The following is a 21,849-nucleotide window of genomic DNA, read 5'->3' on the forward strand; positions in this document are numbered from 1 at the left end:
AACACAAACCCACATAGATTATGTGCTGTTTTTGTGCCTTCAGGTACGTACTACACTTTAACCCTTTGGAGACTACATGTTATAGGCCTGATCATTGCTTACAAAAATAGTCTTAATGGGATTACTTGTATAAGTAAACTTTGCTTGCATAAGCAAGGGTTTCAGCATAAGTCGGAAGTCCAGTATGCCTCTATATAATACACATCCACATACAAGTAATCCCATTTCTCCATATTTTAAGCATTTATCAGTTATCAGTAAAAAGGCCTGTGTTCCCTGAATTAATTTAACAATGGATGCTTACAAAATTAAAAAAAAAGACATTTTGGGTAGTTAAAGCAAAAGAAATAATTATTGCTCAGAAATGCTTCCATCAGGCGTTTTGTCTTGCATCCAAGGAAAATTAATTCAACTACAACTTCAGCCCAACTGATAAAATCCCAAATTAACTGCCAGCTGGACCACGGGTAATTTCTACCAGCACTGCATGCATGGCAGAGCAGATGTCTCTATGCAAAGCTGCCTCAGTAGAGGAGGCTCTATGGACCAAGAAGAGAAGAGGGAGGAAAAGAACACACAGGAGCTGCCTTTGTACTAGAGGTCTTCTCTTTTGCTGAAGGAAAAAATGAACAAGTGACAAGCTGACAGCTGGATTTGCATGCCTGAAAAATTAGCTTGGCTAAATTTAGGGTGACTTCTTGGCACAGCCTTTCTCACTGAGACTTGTATCTGAAGAATGGGTTGGGGGATCATGGAGAAGGGCTATTAATTGTAATAGTCAGCTGAACTGTCAACCACAGAAATAAATCTGCTGACCAATATATGAAAACACATTTATCTATTCATTGCACACATCACTGGAAAATTATTCAATTCCCTGAGGTCAAAAATTCTTTCTTGTTGATTTTAAACATCTTAGGCAGTCTCATTTTATGCAAAAAAAAAAAAAAGAAAGAAAAAAAAGCTCCTTTTTAGAGGTCACATCTATAAGCAGTACTTTGTATTAAAGTAACTTTTTAAAATTAGCGTCCATAAGAACTGTATCTAAAAAACACCTGATAAGAAGATGGCAGTCCTATTAAAATGTGCAAGGCGTATCTCAATTTAAGGCAAACTGATTAAATGACATTTGTTGTTTTATGCTTTTTTGTTACTGGCTACCTGTTTTGCGATCAACTTCTATTTTAGAGACAGAGAAGTAACTTCCGTGGTAATAGTTCACCTTCACCTTTTGAATTTATTGCTGCATTATACTTGAAACAGCTGTGATCTTATGGACTGTGCATATGTTGAGTGTCAAGAGACCTGGGTTATATTCACAACTCTGCCACTGACTTGCTGTGCAACCTTGAACAAGTCACTTGGACTCTGGATGCCATCTATAAAATGAGGATAATACTGTTTATCTCTCCCTTTGTATGGATGCAGAGTGCCAAAATATTATCTGCAATAAATCTGGTTTCTACAAATATCTCATTCTTAATAGGACATTAAAAGAAGGGTCTGATTTATGTTCCTATATAGCAACTAAGTCCCTTAGTCTAAATGAGCTAAACAACTTGCAACTAGTGAGGATGGATGGTCTAGTGGTTAGGACACTAGCCAGCGACCTGGGTTAATTCCCTGATCCGCTACAGACATCCTGTGTGACCTTGGCAAGTCATTTAATTCTCTCCGGGCCTCAATTCACCATGTGTATAATGGGGATAACAGCACATCCCTAAATCACAGGGGTGGTGTGAGGATAAATATGTTAAAAATTGTGACATGCTCGGGTATTACAGTAATGGGGGCCATATCAGTACCTCAGACAGATACCAGTCTACAAATCACACAAGAATGCATTCAACCTGGAACAAATCCCATTTTGCCTGTCTAAATCCCCATATCATCTGCAGAACTGGACTATCACAGTAAATCTCTACATCAAAACTAGCTTTAAAATATGCTGCAGAGCCACACCACAATGACCAATACTGCCTGTAAGGCAAGTTCATGAACTTTATCCACACTACATCTAAAGCACCCATTTTGGACAGAGGACAACAATTTTCTCTTACTGAATCAGGTATTCAAACAGATGTGCTTCCACAACAGATTAGCTGAAAAATCTTTTGTTCAACAGTCTCTAGATGGTTTGGTTAATATTCTGTTTATTTAAGTTACTATAAAATTTCCTTGTCCCGCCCAACCCTTCTGCCATCCTCACCGCCTTCCCCTCAATGTACGGTTATGTTAACAAGTTTAGAACTTTGCTATATCAGTACACATATGAGGTGTCTCCTGTCATGCATAAGTCCAATAGGGAGTCTTTAGTCTTTGGGACTCAATGACACTTCATCCCCAATCAAGTAATTCCAGTGCTAGCACCTGCTTCACTAGTGGAGTGCACACTGCAAAATATATTTAATCTCATTGAAGAAATCATGGCTTAAATAGTCTCACAGAAGTGCCCGGTCTTTGCGACACACCCACTATCCCAGCATTCCCCACACACCTTGCTCGCTTTAGAAGATCCTTTTGTCACTTTTTTTAACCTTTTCCTTCCCTTTTTCTTGAGTTCCTTCCTTGCTTCTCCTCTCCCCACTCCGCTCCACAATTTCAGAAACAGACTAGGTTGATAATTGTGCTCGCTATCAGCTAATTAGGGACCATCAGCTCAGACTCATGTCCATCACTGTCACTCCAATGGCTATCAAGCCACCTTAGAGCGTTCTGTTCTTTTGAGTAGGCTTAGAACCAGGCATCCCAGCCAGTTTTACGCTGAGAGTAAAAGCTGATACCTTAAATGAAGCATACTCTCCTTGGATTTGTAATCACAACTGCAACATTAAGTATATGTTCTTAGTGATTTAATGTATGTATACTGGGGGAGAGTTGTTTGTTTTAGTAAAAAGCACCAGAGGGTCCTGTGGCACCTTATAGACTAACAGAGGTATTGGAGCATAAGCTTTCGTGGGTGAATGCCCACTTCATTAGACCCAAGTTTGTTTCAGTGTGCATCATGTCTGGAAGGTGTGTGGGGGGGTGTTCCTTGTACAGTATCTCAGACAAATAAGGGGTTGTTGCTGCTGCATTCTTCAGGAAGAATCCAGACATGACTGAGAAGAAAGAGCTCTGCAACAGACTCCCTGTTATATGTTTCGAATCATCAGCATATTTAAATATTTCCATTGTGTCTTTTCTCTCTTTCACTAGGCATGTAAAATGTTAACCGGTAAGCATTAGTCTTACCGGTTAACCCGCCTTAACTGTTAACCCCCAGACCAGCCAATCCGCCAGCTCCAGCAACCCCACGCTGGCCGGAGCCCAGGCCCCAACCCCAGCCGCTTAATCAGTTAACCGTTTACACGAAATATTTTAATTGTTTAAGCTATTAACTTTTTAAATAGTATTTACATCCCTATCTTTCACCTGTCCTTTTCACAACCAGCAAATTCCAGCAGAGTGAATGATCTAAATGATTCACCAGTACAGAAAACCCAATCAGCTTTCTAAGGGCACTAAGCTAAAACAGACATAAACAAATATCATTTGTAACAAGCTGTCACTGGGGAGACTTCAAAATGATTATCTCCATTTGTCTTGGACTAATTTAAATTTCTATGGAGATGTAATACTGGTGCATTTACTGGTAATAAGTGTGATTAGTTTAACTGTGCCTTTTCTATATTCATTTATTCTTGCTTTTTCAATGCTGAAAGAAAAAATAACCACCTTTTCTATCCTTTTTATGGACATTTGCTGTTTCTAAGACAACTGAACACAAACTGAACGTTTATATAAAAATATCCAGAGGCTTTCTTCTAACACATTTGGCTTCATTTTCAATTTAACATACTGGATTCTTAAAATATTGCAAACAAAAAGCCGAGTACATAGAACATCCCCAGCAAAATGCCAGATTGATAGTCCTGGAGATGGAGGCCTCTTAACCATAAATAGAACATCTACAGTACAGGGAGTAATGTCCCACCCCATCACACCCCCAACAATAGTTCTCAACCAGATGCTGAGGGAATACCCTCAAGCTCATGTCTAAGCTAAAAAATAGGCCAGGTTTACACACACAATTTTAAACAGGTCTTTGTACCTAGTATAGACCCAGAAAGCTATGCTTTAAAATGATGGTCAACAACCAGCTAGCAGGTTTTAAAATACGTCACCATCAGGTGCAAAATCCTATTTAACTTCATGTTATGTAATATGTGTTCGCTAACGTGACAACATGATCTGTTTTCCTAGTCTGTACATGGTGTAAGAGTGACAAACTAGTTTCAGTGTTTATACATTCTTTATGGTTCTCTGAGGATGACAATAAAATGCCAGTCAGGTGGACAACTGAGATGGTTGTATTCTTGCAGTATGGACGCCTGCCCACTAAGAACTCAACATAGCCTTGTCAACAGTAGGAATTTCTATCAATTTCATCGATTCATAGCCAAACACTGACGCTATACCCATGCAAACCCCTAGTGTAAATAATGAAAGCTGTGATTTCCACCAGTGGATAATTTGCCCTACTTTAAATCAAAATCAATTACTCTGGTGCAAATCACAGCTTCCCTTGTCTACACTAGTGGTATGCACTGGTGTAGCTACATCAGCAACTGGCCATCAGTTGCTGGATTCAGGGAAAATTCCCAATGTAGACAATGCCTGAGACAACTCACTCATTTCACATAGGTCACCTAATCAAGAAGCAGCTTTTGACCAGCCAGCTAGAAGTGAAAGATTCTGGGTCTCATTAGCAGTTATCTAAGGGCTTGTCTTCACTGCCGGGGAAAGCCGACCTAAGTTATGCTACTTCAGCTACATTATTCACGTAGCTGGAGTCGACGTAGCTTAGGTCGACTTACTCCAGTATCTTCACTGCGCTGGGTCCATGGGAGATGCTCCCCAATGGACTTCCCTTACTCTGCTCAGGGAACTGGAGTACCGGGGTCGACCGGAGAGTGCTCTGCCATCGATTTAGCAGTCTTCACTAGACCCGCTAAATCGATCTATCTCCCTGTAGTGGAGACCATCCCTGTTTGTCTTGACTAAGATTTAAAGGTATATTGTTAGAATGTATTAACTAAGGTCCCCCCCAGGTTTCAACTAGACCAGCTAGCACACATTAAAAGTACACACTGCCTTGGCTACACTAGACTTTAAAATGTATTAGATAAAACATTCTATAACACACACTTTTTATCCTACTCAAGACAAATCCTAAGCTATTTAGCACCCCCGGCTTCCTATACAGGATTCTTGATAAAAGTTCAGTGTCAACAAAACTATCAAGAAACAAGTTTTAAAAAATAAGATTTACATGAATGCCACCAAACACAGACACAAATTTGAAAAATTGTAAGGCTCAAAGGATTTAAGAATACTAGAGGAATATTACTATGGGCTTCGAGTGAAACATCAGACGTACAAAATGTCTTTTAGAGGATTTAAAAAAAATCTATTCAGTAGGGATTTTGACAGTATTTCTTAGCTATGTGTCAAGCATTGTACTGTAAAGTGCTTATAATGTACCCTGTGTATATGTAATCCGTCTAAATATAATCAATGTATATATTTTCACACTCAATGGTGCGGGATTTAACTAAATCTATAGATGTGCATTCTGAGCATGTCTCAGTAAGCACTCATTTCTCAGCATGAAAGCAATACTCAACATGTAAAGTCTAGATTCTTGGTGGAGTTTTGTCTAATTTCCTTTGAATAGTTTTTTTCCCCTTTTTAATTCCTTACAGAAAGGGCAGTTGGAATATGGAACTCTGCCAGAGTCAACAACAGATGTACTGTGAATTAATTCAAAAGGAGTAAAAAGGATAGAGTACATGGGTAGAGCTACCGGCACTAACTTGACTATTGAAACTAAAATAATGAGAAATAAGTTGATTTTTGTTTCCTGGTTTTGTAAGAACAAGGCCTTGATAGGACATATGGTCTGCTCCTAGCCCTTAATGGTCTTTTATTTCAATAAGGCTTTGGTGGGGAGCTCACATCTTGACATCTCTGTGAACCTAGACTAGACCTGTTGTTAATATTAAGTTGTTCCCCTTTACTTTGCAGCTCTTTAATGAAACACAAGATTACTGTTAAAACAATAATCTTCTCAGCAGGATTATCCACCAGTGGGGCTGACCCCAGCATTGCTCATCTGTACAGTGATCAAGCAGAGGCCTGGTGAAAACAATGGGTAAACACATACCTGTCCAGAGGTTCTTTCAGGATGGGATGCTAAAATCTGGTTTTATTGTATAATGTTAATCAGATGCCTTCTGGAATATAAATCAAACATTTCAATCACTGCTGCTAAAGACATTTCTTGAACTTGGCTAACAGGACAAAACAGAAGCGACAGCCAGCAAACCCCATTCCCCACAAGATAAGACAACTAATGAATCACCATAGAGACTGCTGCCTGGAGCATTGAGCCCTACAGTGTGTGCAAATAACCTGAATCAATACAACTGCAATGTAAAATCAGTAATTTATGCAGGAAGCCTCTGCAGATGTGTACAAATAGCATAGAAGTTGGCCTACTGGACCTCCTGTCCTTAATATGTCTATTATGTGTAGGATTACTGTACAGTCTTTTACTAGGGTTAATAACTTAAATCTATTTGGAAATTAATGTAGAATATAGTGGTAATAAAACATTACCCCCTGTGCAGCAATCTGCACTGGATGAGGCCGACTTTGGTGTGACTTTTAAGGTGTTGGTTACCACCGATTTAACCCCCGGCTAACTCAAAAACTGGATGCCTCTATCTCTGAGTGATATCGGGGCAGCTGTGATCTGCTGAAGCCTTGTCTACACTGAGTATTTGTCTCAGTTCCAGAAATCAGTGGTCAACCACTGAAGCAACTGCAACCCCCATGTGTAGACAAAGAAAGCCATGATTTGCACCAGTAGAGCTAACCTGTTTTTTTCCCACCAGTGCAGCTACACTGGTGGCTGGCTGGGATTGGGACAATTTCTCATTACAAACAGGGCCTTAGCCACTTGATATAATTCTCTTCTCTCCCTCCCTTTCCCAATATCTCCCTCTGGTTTAAACCCAAACTTGTATGGGTTTCTCAGTGACATATCCTTGATTCCAGAAGGCAATTTCCCCACCTTAGCCCTGATTTGGTGATCTTCAGTTTGTGCGGAAATGTGTATCTGTTCTAACTAGCTTTGGATAGTTCAACATAGTTCAATTAGCTGTACCATGATCATGCATCCTAACGTGTCTCATGCTGTTGCCCTTGTTGCTGGTCACTTTTTAAATTACTGATCAGCTAGCTAGTTGAGGATTATTTTCAATTTACATTTTATACAAGACAACTGCTTGTGTTACTATTACTATTAATAGAATTATTACTGCTACTGCAGATCTCTGATACTGGTTGAAGGTCACAGTGCATCATGCTTTAGGTACTACCACGTTACATAGAAACAAGTCAAATCTGTGGGGAAAACTCTGGCGACATGTGGAGAGGGACAGTGATTATGTAGGGTGCAAACCCCTCCATTTTGCACAGCCTCTTGGTCATACAGCTCAAAGGAGCTGGAGATGGGAAGATTCTGGAAACTACAGCAATAAGTGGCATTTTCCCTCTGCAGCACAGATTAAAATCCGAATAAAAACCAAAAAAGGATTAGTTAATGCTGCTCAGAGCAACATTAATCATCCATGTGCTGTGACTCCCCCTTGGTGGAGTCACAGAACTCAGCAAGCGACCCAGTAAGCCAATGACAACATAGAAGTAAACAGGCCAAGCTGCCATTTGGCCTTGAAACAGGGTATATAGTGCAGCTGGTCAGGATCTATTTGGGAGCTTGATTTCCTGCACAGCCACCACCCTCCTTTACTTGTCTTCGCCCATTCACTTCCACTTATCCCACAGAGGAAATATTCACATGAACTGTAGAGTTCTCTAAGATCCACAGAATTTTGGTACAGTTTTGTTCCATTCTGCATGTTTTATGATGGGGAACATAGGGAATCTGTGAGAATATGAATGAGATCCTTGCTAAGATGAACTCTCTGGGAATGGACTGTAAGACCAGCTTGGACATGAAGGACAGTGAAACAGGTACTTTGGATGGCAATGTTTAATCTTCAACATGTTCCGCTCCCACCTCCCACCCCCCCGCTCTCCTTTCCCATCTGATTTATTGGATATTCCAAGATCTTGGTTGTGCCAAACACTCACGTCCAAGAAAGAGAGGAGACAGGTTATTTGGCCGATGGAATAGACTGTCTCAAATAATGGCATACATTATGTAATCAGGGTACCATACTCTACTTTTTTAAAAAACAGTTAAGCAATACATTGAAATGAGGGGGGTATTTTATTATTAAATTCAACTGAGCTTGCACTTCCATTCCAAAGCCTCATTTTAGGCCATTTATAATTTTCCTGAAAAGTGCACACATGGATTATGAGCTGAAATTTCTCAGACTAGAAGTCTTCTTAGTTTTTAAAACCACATACATCAAAATCCATTCAGCATTTCCTTGTGAATAAATACAAAAAATGTACATTGTCAGTTTCACAGGTTTTGTTTTTCAATTCAGATCATACATAAACATCTTGGTTTTAAAAGCTTCATATGGAACTTATGTACTGCATGAAATCATAAATGAGGATTAGCACCTTTACCTCGTTTGAACAAATCTGGATGCCAGATGGAGACATTCATATTTTAAAGTAATTTTATAAGCAAGCAAAGTTGGGTCTTCTCCTTGCTTAATATAAGAAAGACATAGCTGTAGTTTATGGGTGCAAGAATTTTAAATACAACACTCATCAGCATATACAACTGCATGTTGTTTTTCAAACTGATTATTACGTTTATAAAATTAAACAAGGTAAAAACACAAATAAAAACACGTGCATGTGTTTCCTGAAGAGATGAACAAGAAATGTATGTAAAGATCGCTGCTGAATGCCATTCCTCCCATGAAACAATATCCCTCCTTAACCTTTAAATGTACTACATACCAAGCAGATTACACAATTACAAAAAGCTACTGGTATAACTATTATCATTGTGTGTATGTTTTACATAGTGCTGATCAAAAGCCCATTAAAATTGATTAAAAGACTCCCATTCACTTCGCCAGGCTTTTGGTCTTCCCCATAATGTCTAAAACCTGTCGAACTTTTAAAATTATACCAGTGTGAATAAGTATGACCTTAAATAATTTAAAAAACTAAGGAGGTTTGATCTGCTTACCTTGAGAAAGGTAACACCAGAGAACACCTTGACAGCAATCACATTTTTGTGTGTTTTTATTATTTTGAAAAATGTCAAACATTTGATATGTTACTCGGTTGCGTTAGTGCCAACTACTCTGCTTCTGCTTTGTTATTTGTAACCTGAGTTGAATATTTTTCATTGGGGCATCAGTGAATAAAACTACACAAAAGTCACTAGCCTGGAATCAGACTGGCATGGGTAGGCAGTGGTATTGTCAAATCTCATACGCTAAGGCTAAGCAAAGCTGGGACCCAACACTATTTGGATGGGCGATCTCTCTGGAACAAACACTTTCATGCACCAGACTACAGCAATCAGTTGCTTTCCAATGACATCACATCCTGTAGTTTTGGCAGCAATTGTCCTACTGCCTTAGACCTTATTTTAACATTTAACAAATATTATACATTTTGAATATTAATATGTTAAAAATGAAGTTTAATCACAGAGTCAAGAAATTCAGAATCCAGGTTCCCATAGCAACCTAACTCTGCTCTTATGCAATTGCATTTCATTGGGGCCTTTTACTACATAATAACAGAGTCTTGGGTAGTTATTAAACAAATAATACAACATAACATAATGCAAACAATTGCAGTTTATTCTCCAATCATAAATGCACATATGTAGGCTTTGAAAAAATCCACTTGTCCTTCTAGAAGTGGTGAGTAGAAAACTAACCCTAGCCAGTAATGAGTCCTCTGCCAAAAATTTCAGCAGAACTTTAAGTTGAATAAAGCTCATCTCTAGACTTAAGGTTATGAAGACAAACTCCCAAATGTGACTCAATGCAAAGGTGTCTTCCTAATTCTGCAAGGCTTTCCCAAGCCGCAGCACAGTAACATTGACAAGACTTTGGCCAATTCATTTGCAGTGTGTATTGACACAGAGCCCTGCAGTCATCAGTAAAATTGACAAGCACTGTGTCAATTTCATGTCAGTTTTACTCTGCGGCTACTTGGGATGCCATGAGTAGAGCAGAGGGAAGCTTTGGAATTACTCTCCGGGAAAGATAAACTAAAATTATAGGCTGAGGAAAAGATGGTATAGTGGAGATCTCCTTCCATGTTGGCAGCCAAGAGACAGGTGGAAGAGTAGTGATGCACTGCCAATACTTTACCAAGGGAATCTCATAAAAATTCTCTCCTTTAACTTACGATAAATTCTGTGTTATAGGGGTTCAGGCACCTGCAGAAGAAAGTGGTAAGAAAGAGTGGACATATATATTTATTTTTCCATCTAACCTAAACTCTTTATGACCAAAGAGGGAGACAAAACTACATGGAAAACTTATATTTAGTGCACTGTAAATGTTTGCACTTTGATTCTGAAAAACAAACTGAGGTATCAGTATAAGAGTATTCAACAGCTGCAACATGAAATGTAACTTTTAGTTTTGCTTTAGCTAGAAAATGGAGAGGGGCTTTATGAAAGACCAGGGGTCGGCAAGCCTTCGGCACGCAGCCCATCAGAGTAATCTGCTGGCGAGCCACCAGACATTTTGTTTACATTGACCGGGTTGGCCAACCTGAGCCTGAGAAGGAGCCAGAATTTACCAAAGTACATTGCCAAAGAGCCGCAGTAATAGGTCAGCTTCCCTCCCCGCCCCCGCTCCCAGTGCCTCTCGCCCACTGGCAGCCCGGCCGATCAGCGCCTCCCCCCTCCCTCCCCGCACCGCCTGATCAGCTGTTTCGTGGCGTGCAGGAGGCTTGGGGGGGGGGGGCAGGGGGAGGAGCGAGGGCATGGCAGGGGAGGGAGTGGGAAGGGGTGGAGTGGGGGCAGGGCCTGTGGCAGAGCCAGGGGTTGAGCAGTGAGCACCCCCCGGCACATTGGAAAGTTGGCACCTGTAGCTCCAGCCCCGGAGTTGGTGCCTATACAAGGAGCCGCATATTAACTTCTGAAGAGCTGCATGTGGCTCCGGAGCCACAGGTTGGCCACCCTGACATTGACCATCCGCAGGCACAGCCCCCCACAGCTCCCAGTGGCCGTGGTTTACCGTTCCCAGCCAATGGGAGCTGTGGGATGGGCCGTGTACTGAAGGTTGCAGACCCCTGTGAAAAACCGTTTAGCATGGTCCAGGAATATCCCCCCTGCCTAAACTCTTTGAAAATACCTGATGTGGTGCTCTTCAGTTTGGTGTTTTATGAGCCCAAGGCACAGATGTGTTAACAGTATCCAGAGATGATGTAAACTAAGATAACCATCTCAACACCCCCCCTTCAATTTGATGGCAGAATAGTAACAAGGGCTTGTGCCCCCCCTCTCTGGGGAGGGGCAGAGTAGCAGCAATCACTCTCCTAGCCTGAGGGAGGAGTAGCAGGGAAGAAAGGAAGCTCCTTCTCCTTGCCAGAAGCCAGGAAGAAAGGAAAGTGCAGACTTAAATTTATCAGCCTGTGAAGGTCTAATATGACAAATGAAGGCCCCAGACAGGTACATGGGCAGCACCAGAGTATGAATTCCAGAACTCTTTGCCTTTATTACATTGAAAAAAGGGAAAGGGTGGGAGAGGTTAACTAGGGCATCACCCATGGATCGCTCAACACTTCCCAGCCCCATATCTTTCATATCAGCCTCTAGCTAGTCGGGGTGACACACATTTTTTAAGCCTGGGACATATGTAATATTTTGTATTATTGCAGAGATCTGCTGTGACCCTATAACATTGCCCACACGTAGGGTGACTAGATGTCCCGTTTTTTATAGGGACAGTCCAGTTTGTTGGGACTTTTTCTTATATAGGTGCCTATTACCCTCCCACCCCCTGTCCCATTTTTTCACAGTTGCTAGCTGGTCACCCTACTCACACGTGATGGGACAGTTTTAATATTGCTATGGGAACCTTCACTTTCAGTCATGCAAGTCAGAATATTCAATCATCAAAAGATGAGAAAACCATGTTAAAGCTGGACCAAAAATCTCACTGATGAGATAATTTAAAAAACAGCATCAAAGTAGGTTTGTTTGTTTGTTAGTAAATGTGAAGTAATTTTTTTCTTCTGATGTTCACTACCAGCCCTTGGAAACATGAAACCGAAACCTGTTTCCTTATCAAAGTTTCCTCAATTGTGTGCATACACTGATTTGTTTTTGTGGGGTTGCTTATAATAAGTAATTAGCAGCTAGCATTGAAGCATTATTTTAAAGAAAAAGAGTTACAGAAAAAGCTAGCAGTAGTTCCCACTGACTTTGATACCTTGAAGCTTATATATTGGGCTGAGGAGCATAAAAGCACCTACTTCACACTGTAATATGGTTTTTTATATATAAATCTATTAAAGATAGAACTGGAAATTCATCCCTGATATAACTATTGAAGGAAAGCCACAGCATGAATGGGGCATGAATTCAGCCCATATATTTTTCTTTCATTAAGTTTCCAGGACAGATGATAAGAAAATGGAAGAACAAGTAGTTAAGACTTGACAGTACAAAATTTAAGTACCAACTGCATTTTCTTTAAGCTACAGTGGGAAAATACCTTTCTATTGTAAATAGCTGACAAGCATGTCTTGTATGTGCACTGTAAGCCTACCTCTATAAGAGATAGTTCAAGGCTAAAGTTCTGCACAAATATATTAACCCAGTAATAAATTTAAGTGCATGCAGGGTATTTGCTGAGTCGTGCGTGATCTAATAATGTTGGCTGTGAAGAGTACCCTATTAAATTACAGTCAAAGGCACAAATAAGAGATGGTGAAACCTAATTCACTGAAGTGATAAGAGAACTGAAACAAAACAAACAAAAATATTGTTTCTCCATTCAAACAAACAAAATGTTTCTCCATTCAAAAGACAAGCCACTAACGCAGACAAATATTTTCTGCGAACCAAATCACAAGGCGCTTTTACTCAGGCCCAATCCAGTGAGGTGCTTAGTGCCTTCAGGTCCCATTGAAATCAATGGAAGTTGAAGGATTTGGTACTTTGCTGGTATGGGACCTGGGTGCAGGGACACCATCTTCATTGAATAATACACACAAGGGTAAACATTTTTTTTTAAATTCCTATACACGAGACTGTCTCAAAACTCTACTTCCACCCACAGGTGGATGACGTTCCAAACTTTTCTCCATTGACTGCTCTTGTTCAAATGGCTGCACTAACAGAACATAGTGCCACTCAGGGCCGGCTCCAGGCACCAGCTTCTCAAGCAGGTGCTTGGGGCGGCCGCTTGGGAGAGGGGCGGCAGGTCCAGGTATTCGGCGGCAATTTGGCGGATGGTCCCTCACTCCGGCTCGGAGTGAAGGACCTCCCGCCGAATTGCCGCCGCAGATCGCGATCGCGGCTTTTTTTGTTGTTGTTTTTGGCTGCTTGGGGCGGCCAAAACCCTGGAGCCGGCCCTGGTGCCACTAACACCAAAGATAATGCAATGGTGGCCCTGGTCATAGACACATGGACAGGCTAGCAAGAAGCCATCTGTATAGACTTACTTTGTAAACAATTTTATAGAAAAAAATGGGTAACTCTTTTTATAAGTTTCTTTCTAACACAGAAACTCAATCAAACTCCAGGACAGTTTCTAATTCTTATCTAAAACCTTAGAGCCACACTGTGGATTTCAGTGTGCACCTTGCACATCCATTGCCTTTCATTGAGAGTTGTGCATGTGTATGTGAGGGCAGAATTTAGTTCTTAAAAGTTTAATGCAACTTTTTGTGAACAAGGAGCTATACTACAGAAAGCATCCTTGGAAGTTGATTTTAAAGCAGCCACCCTCCCACACATGTGATAATAGACCACTTTCAACAGAACTGATGACAAAGATGCCAATTCTGCCTGGCTATTTCTTAAGACAATAAATGGGCTGATTCAGAATTTTAAGATATAGTTATTATTTAAAAGAAGACTCTGAAGGCAGATGTGAATTTATAAAGGCACCATGTCATCTAAGGCAGTTTTTCTGCCCTCCATATGAGAGTTCAGCGCAGCAAAGCTGGGGATTTACTCATCTCTCTGTGGCAGAAAGAATTACTCCTCTCTTCCCCCCTCCCCCCCCGACAAATGTCATCCAACACACCTGACATCTGTTTAAGACTGCAGAACAAGCTGTTTCTTTTGGAGTGTAAGAAACTCAAATATGCTTTTAAAGACTCAAAAGCCCAGTGACAAAGCCAGGCTCTCTAGTGGCACAGAGAACATAACCATGTAAGTTACTGAATTTCTCTCCAAGTTCCTAACAACAGCTTTACTTCCAGCATCTTACCTCTTAGTACCGACTTAAGGTTCAGCTTGGCTTGGCGATGCAGATCCTCCACACAAGGTGGCCTCGTGGAGGGCAGGAACACATTTTCCTGCTGGTGCCAGGGAGCAGTATAATGGACTGTCCATCTACTTTCTTCATCTAGGTTGGAGACAGCTGCAAAGAAAGAGAGAGAGAGAGAATGTAATGCACAAATTAAATGCAGCTGAATGAGGACTATGAATAAATGGTGGGGAGGAGTGGGAACTGAGGATACTAATATAAAAACAGACTGGGGCTCTTCAGATTTCACATTGGTATAAATCAGAAGCAACTCCATTGACATTAATAAGATGACATTGGCTTTACACCATTATGAGTGAGAGAAGAGTCTGGCTCACTGCCTTTACACATCACAGCATCACACATCGGTCACATACTGGCTAGGCCACAATAGCAACTTGGCAGGATCCCAATGGCCACACCTAACTTGCCAATACATTTGCATAAAAATATATTAAAATAAAGCACTTCTCAAGTTCAAAACTCTTTAAAAACATTATCTAGTAATAAATCAACTACTTAATTAACAAAAGTACACCACCATAATATTTACTTATAATTTATCTTCCCTGAGAGGTAGACATTACTTGTTATCTAAAGTTTGCTATCAACATAAACGTTTGTGGTTGAACAGTCTTACCCCTCACTCTGTAGGGACAGGAAAAGGGCAGCTGGGGTATCACCCCTCTAGCAGCATTTGCCTTTCAGAGCATATGCTGTGCATCCAAATCTCCAAAGCAAAAAACTACAGCTGTGCCTGTCTCCCGAACACCTGTTATGCTGACTCGACCAAGCTGTGCTGGTCACCTACCTGTTCTCCATCCTCTTGTCCCTGTTTCTGAGTTTTCATTACCTCTCATTTGTTGCAGTTGGGAATAGCATTTAAATCATGCCGCTCCTACTACAGTATATATCGCAGCCCACCTAGCATTATATCATTATTAAGCATTAGAAATGTAATGTCTTGTATAATGGCAGAGGAGCTGTACAGGCTATGAAGCACAGGGTGAAGGTGACAGCTTCCTTACATCTGAAAAATGACAGATTTCATCACAGCACACTGCCTAGAAGAATAATTTCAATTGTAAAATAATTGCATTGATTAGTTAAAACAAAATAAAGGAACTCACAAATTAATTTCAGAATCTCGATACAAAAGTAGGCTACAAGAAATGCAGTAAAAGAGGACTCATTTTTGGAGGCTTTTAACTGAATTTCGTTGTGGTTTTCTGCAGATCTTTTAATAAATGCTTTCAAAATATTTTGTTGGAACGTTCATTTGCTCATACATTTGCTTGGCCATGTGGCCCGGCCCCTCCCCTCTTCTACCTACTTTCATTGTACTGGATGTGATAGAAAACACCTCATGCAGCAGGGCAGACAATGCTGAGGTGGTGTATGGCTGCATTCTCTGTCCTTGCTAATCAGAGGTCAAATCCAAATGATAACAAACAGACAAGTCACTTATTATCTGATCACAATATCAATCATCCTAGAATTATAGGAAACAAAAGGTACATTGTCTGACTGACTTACCAGGAAAGAACCCCTACCCCTGGCATTCACCTTACAAAATAAGCAAAGAAGACACACACCAGCCATATTACTGCCTCGCTCTACTCAATGCCATACTAAGAGCAGTCTATTGCTTATCTAGAGCATAATTAAAACCACCAAGACGTGCTACACATACTCAGACGGACAGATCAAACTCAATAAATCTGTCTCAATGGATTAAATCTCACCAGCTAAATATGCACGTAAATCAAGTATCTCAATGATTTTTTAAAAAGTTTATGACTACAATGATATTACACAATGAAACAGCACCACAAATTTCTGCACAAGTTCAGCAGCTGTACAGCTGGGGCTACCAGAAGATGTTAGAGTAATACCTTGGCATACAATGATGATATATACACAGAGCAGCAAGTTACACCAAGAGGCTTTCAAATCTCATAATCAAACAGCTTACATTAAATGAAAAAGTTTTGCTTCTTCAAAGCCATTTAGAGCAGTGCTTCTCAAACTTTTGTACTGGTGACCCCTTTCACATAGCAAGCCACCGGGTGCAACCCCCCCTTATAAATAAAAAACACTTTGTAATATATTTAACACCATTATAAATTCTGGAGGCAAAGCAGGGTTTAGGGTGGAGGCTGACAGCTCGCGACCCCCCATGTAATAACTTCGTGACCCCCTGAGGGGTCCCAACGCCCAGTTTGAGAACCCCTGATCTAGAGGGACAAAGGAAATCAAAGTAAGTTAACACTCACTCACTCTTACAAAGAAGCAGATGCTCAGGAACGCTGCCTCTGCACATTTTGAAACAGGCAGTGAAAGAGAAATGTACAGATTTTCCAATAAAGGTTTCTAGAAGGTATATACTGAGCTTTCCTACCAAAATTCCCACACTTTCCAGAAAGAAAACTTGCATGCACACAACTACTTACTCTTCTTCTTGAAAAGTTTAATTAAAGATTTCAGCTTTGTGTTGATGAACACCACCATTTCCAAAGTGTCTATCTGTGGTCCTGGAGTTTAGATCCCATAGAAAACAGGAGCAACAAGCAGGTGGCTGGTTTTCAATTTGTACTTGCCAAAGCTCTGCAAACCCTACTAACTTTGTCTCTTCCTACACTCCTTCTCCCACCCCCATCCCCCGCCTCGTTTTGCACAACGGTGAGGTTGGCCTTATTGTCCTGGCAGTTAGAAACCATTAACAATCCTTGAACCTGAACGCCTCCTTCTGAAACATAATCCTGGGGGCTGAGAGCAGCTAGTTACAACTTGTGAAGGAAGGAAAAAAGAAAGCCAATCGTTCATATTTGCATTGAACCAAGATCAGGCTTTTTAACTCAATGCTCATTCATCCAGTTCACTCCCCAGCAAATCAACAGTTTTCTTCTCCTGGTTTCACTCCACCACAAACAGTGAGAATTGTAGATAATTTCCGTTTTCACTGCTCTAACAGGATCTTCCAAAATCCTTTACAGTGTAGCAGAGAGAAGAGTGGATACTTTCATGTCCCTCCTTTGTATAGCCCAGGCTACTTGTGAGTGTATGGAATTTGAACTGGCTGGGACAGTGAGGCTTTCAACTATTGTTTCCCAAACACGCCCCCAATCCCTTCCTCCTATTCCATAGGCAACATTTATGAGCAGCAAGGCTCTACAACTGAATCTCCATGGAGCTGTAACTGAGGGCTGCATTCTCGTGTAAATCAGGATGCCCTTCTTTCCCACCTCTCTTCTCTTCCCCGCCCCCCTTTCTTAATGTCCCAAGACTTGCATTTTAATTGTCCCCATCACAGAATTTTTCTTTGCATTTCCTTGCTCTCAAAATACTTCCTCCCCCCCCTTTACAATTACAATAATGGAAACAGCCCAGCAATCTTACATGTTGAATTTCATTCAGTCACATGCTGAGCTGTCCTGATTAGGATCAACTTGGAAACTCCATTAACAAAATTAATAGTAAGCTAATCAAACGATTTCTGTTTAATAAAGAAACTAATATTCAACAAATGACACCAGTACAAGAGCCTGACCCGAAAAGCCTTCTTGAAATACACTTTAACTTCATGACTTTAAATATTCCTGTACATAAGCACATCTACTTTTCTATTTAGACATGAATTACTATTTTAAAGAGAAAATGCTAAGTACCCCATCAATCCGCTCAGCAGGGCATGCCCCTCACACAATGCTAAGATTCAAGAAGCAAGTCCTCCTTTACAAAGCAAGACTCTGCAACTGCCTTGGGTTAACAATGAAAGGGTTTTTCTTTGGGGGGGGGGGGGTATAGCAGCAGCAGGGGTCTTAGTCTGCCCCAAAAGCTGCCGCAAGTTCTAGCCTTCACAGTGCAGCATGCAGAAGCAGGTGTTCTTGAGAAGCATCCAATTCCCAGCCCTGCTGGTTTATCTCAGAATCACAACTGTGCAGAATGGAAGCGATAATATTTTAAATTCATACATTGCCTCTCAGCTGAAAGGGCCCATAGCGCTTTACAAACCACAAGTGTTTAAAATCACAGCCACCCTTGGGGGCAGGTCCCAGAGGCACTCTGTCCGGAAGGAGGCGCTCTGTCTGGCTCACCACTGAGGCAGTCAGCACATCCTGGAAGAGAACACACCAGAGTGGCAAGTGCTTCAGTGCTTGAAAAGATGCAGCATGGTTTTCCCCCAGGCTGGCACACAGCTGATGCAAAAAAGGGTCGGATGTGGCCTTGAACTTTTTCAGCCTCTCTTTGGGGAATGTAGCACTTCCAGCGATACTATGACTTCCCCAATATCCCCTTGCGTCTAGGGTGACCAGACAGCAAGTGTGAAAAATCGGGACAGGGGTGGGAGGTAATAGGAGCCTATATAAGAAAAAGACCCAAAAATCGGGACTGTCCCTATAAAATTGGGACATCTGGTTACCCTACTTGCGTCCCAGACGTGCAAGGACAGGGACTGAGGCTTCCCCTTGTGTACATGAAAGGTGCCCTCCACCCTTGCTCACCTGTGCAGTGCCAGCCACCTTCTAGCCCTACACAAATAACCACCACTAGAAATGCAGCTACCTAAGGGTTGGGGGCAAGAGTCGGACAGACAACCAGCATATAGCCCATTTGAAGCAGGTGAACCTCTACCGTTACGAGTTCCACATCCTCGGTTGTCAAGGTACTGATAAACTGCATGTTACTTATTTTACCTACCATGGAAGGATGAAGGGACTGAGCAAACTTTCTGGGACATTTCCAGTCTCTAGTCATCCTTGGAAGCAAGATTCTGAACCTTTTCCAAAAATCTTGACCTTCAAAATGACAACACAGGGGCTGACCCATAGTTAGGATGCGAGCCTGGACTTGGGAGAGACAGGGTTCAATTCCCTAACCTGCCATAGACTTCTTGTGTGACCTTGGGCTAGTCACTTAGGGCAGGTCTACACTAACCCCCCAATTCGAACTAAGGTACGCAACTTCAGCTACATGAATAACGTAGCTGAAGTTCGAAGTACCTTAGTTCGAACTTACCTCGGTCCAGACGCGGCAGGCAGGCTCCCCCGTCGACTTCGCGGTACTCCTCTTGCCGAGCTGGAGTACTGCAGTCGACGGCGAGCACTTCCGGGTTCGACTTATCTCGTCCAGACAAGACGTGATAAGTCGAACCCAGAAGTTCGATTTGCTTGCTGTCGAACTACCGGGTAGTGTAGACCTACCCTTAGTCTCTGTATCTTATTTTCCATCTGTAAATGGGGATAACAGCACTTCCCTACCTCACAGGGAAGTTGCGAGGATAAATCCCTTAAAGGTTATCAGGTGCGCCGATACTATGATCACGTAGGCTACATAAGTAGCTACTCTAAATATAGGTAGGTGTTTGGCAAGTTCCAAATGTTTGATAAAATGAGACCAAAACAGAAGTAATCATAGAATATCAGGGTTAGAAGGTACCTCAGGAGGTCATCTAGTCCAAGCCCCTGCTCAAAGCTGGACCAATCACCAGACAGATTTTTGCCCCTAAATCCCTAAATGGCCCCCTCAAGGATTGAACTCACAACCCTGGGTTTAGCAGGCCAATGCTCAAACCACTGAGCTATCCCTCCCCCCAAAAAGTAATATGACGAAATGGTAAGGGATATTTTATTTGATGAGATCATTAATCCAAGCTGCTCCTCTGGTCCTACAGAATGAAACAATGCAGGTTATTACCTGGGGGGCGGGGGGGGAAGGTTCAGAGCACCAAGAAAAGACAAGTAATTAAAAAAGCACATCATCTAGTATCACAAATGCCTATTCAAAACCTTGAGAGTAATGTGCAGAATCGCTGGCAAACTTCTGCTTCTCTGTTTTTTCACCATATAGAAGTCTCTCTGCATATTCAATTTCAGGCAAGTTGAACAGTGCTCTTTTTTGGCTACTGTCAACATAGATTATTTTGTTTTGTTTTAAAGTCTGCTAATAACATTGTAACAGTGGCACTGTAGTTTACGATAAAGGACATGCACATGTTTTAAACCTTTGAAATACAGAAGGGTTGTAAATGAGCGATCCGTTATATATGGAGTGCTTGAAACACTGCACCCATCCCCCTCTTTAGAATTAGGTTTCCGGCTGACCTGTTCCATGACAACCATCTGGGACAGTCACCCTCTGACAATGACAGCCATATAAGAGGTCTGTGCCTGTGAAACTATCTGGAAATATTTTGTTTCCTCAGAAATATTTAAGCAGACCACTGAGATAGCTTCCTTTATTATCTAACCTGCATTCACTTAATACATGGAACTCTGTCCCACTGCTCCCAATCTTGTGAAAATCTGAGGCTTTAAGAACCAAGTGTCAAAACTAGGCAAAACTGGAATGTTTATAAACAGGTTTACAACATATCTGCCAAAGGCACTATAGCAATTTAGCATGATGAGAACGTTTTCAATAAGCGTTGAATGTATTGTGTCCTCTACTATTCCTGCTTCTCATACTACATGACTGTATTATGCAAAACTCAGAAAATACTTAGCAAATAAAGAATCTAGTCACCATTTATTTCCATGCAGGCGAGGTTGAGTCAACGCCCCAAACTACACATACCATGAAGTTCATGCAATGAGTGTGTGACCTTGTGCAGTCTATATGGTTTTATAAAAACTTGATAATAAGTCAATATAATGTAACTGAGATAGTTTTAGAGAAAATACGGTAATAAGTGAATGTAAGTAACTGGGATATGCCTCATGCAAAAGGTCTCTTGTAAGGTATCATTACAAAGCTTATCATCTACTGAGTGTGATCATCTGATTTGTATAAATGTACCACTCTTGTATCTAAAACTAGAAATATAAAATGTAACTCTGAGGGCCTACTGTAATTGTGTAAAATGTGGACCATTAATGATGGTTTGGAATCTTGATGACTCCCATTGTCTGCAGATGGCTGTATTTACCTGTGAGTCTTCCTGTATATGTGTGTGCTGGCAAGTGAGTAATGAAGTCTTGCAGTGACATGTGATCATGTCACCTGAACTGGAATCCATCTTTAACCTGGTGCTTTTCCAGTGAGGGGGGGTGGAAACCCAGAGAGACAAAGAGTTCCCGCCTTATGCAAAAGATATATAAAGGGGAGGAAGAGAACAGAGAAGAGGAGAAGCCATCATGAAGAATCCCCTAGCTACCACCTGAGCTGCAACAAGAGCTGTACCAGGGGAAAGAATTGTGCCCAGGCCTGGAAGGTATCCAGTCTGAGAAAAACTTACTGAAACATCTCTGAGGGTGAGATTATCTGTATTTAGTTTGATTAGGCATAGATTCGCGCATTTTATTTTATTTTGCTTGGTGACTTACTTTGTTCTGTCTGTTACTACTTTGAACCA

General features: G+C 41.3%; 1 protein-coding gene across 19 annotated transcripts in view; it reads right to left on the reverse strand.

The window, feature by feature from the left end:
• NHSL1 (NHS like 1) overlaps positions 1-21,849 on the reverse strand; it is a 244,036-nt gene that overhangs the window by 49,755 nt on the left and 172,432 nt on the right. For 15 of the 19 annotated variants that reach the window (XM_065590262.1, XM_065590261.1, XM_005280349.4 and 12 more), the window contains exon 2: positions 14,457-14,609. In XM_065590262.1, the coding sequence (XP_065446334.1) occupies positions 14,457-14,609 (153 nt within the window). Of the gene's footprint in view, positions 1-14,456; positions 14,610-16,948; positions 17,553-21,849 lie in introns of those variants that run through there. The other 4 variants (XM_065590267.1, XM_065590266.1, XM_005280359.5 and 1 more) reach the window with 2 other exon arrangements.

The sequence above is a fragment of the Chrysemys picta genome, chromosome 3 (genome assembly GCF_011386835.1).
Source record: "Chrysemys picta bellii isolate R12L10 chromosome 3, ASM1138683v2, whole genome shotgun sequence".
Classification (NCBI taxonomy): Eukaryota; Metazoa; Chordata; order Testudines; family Emydidae; genus Chrysemys; species Chrysemys picta.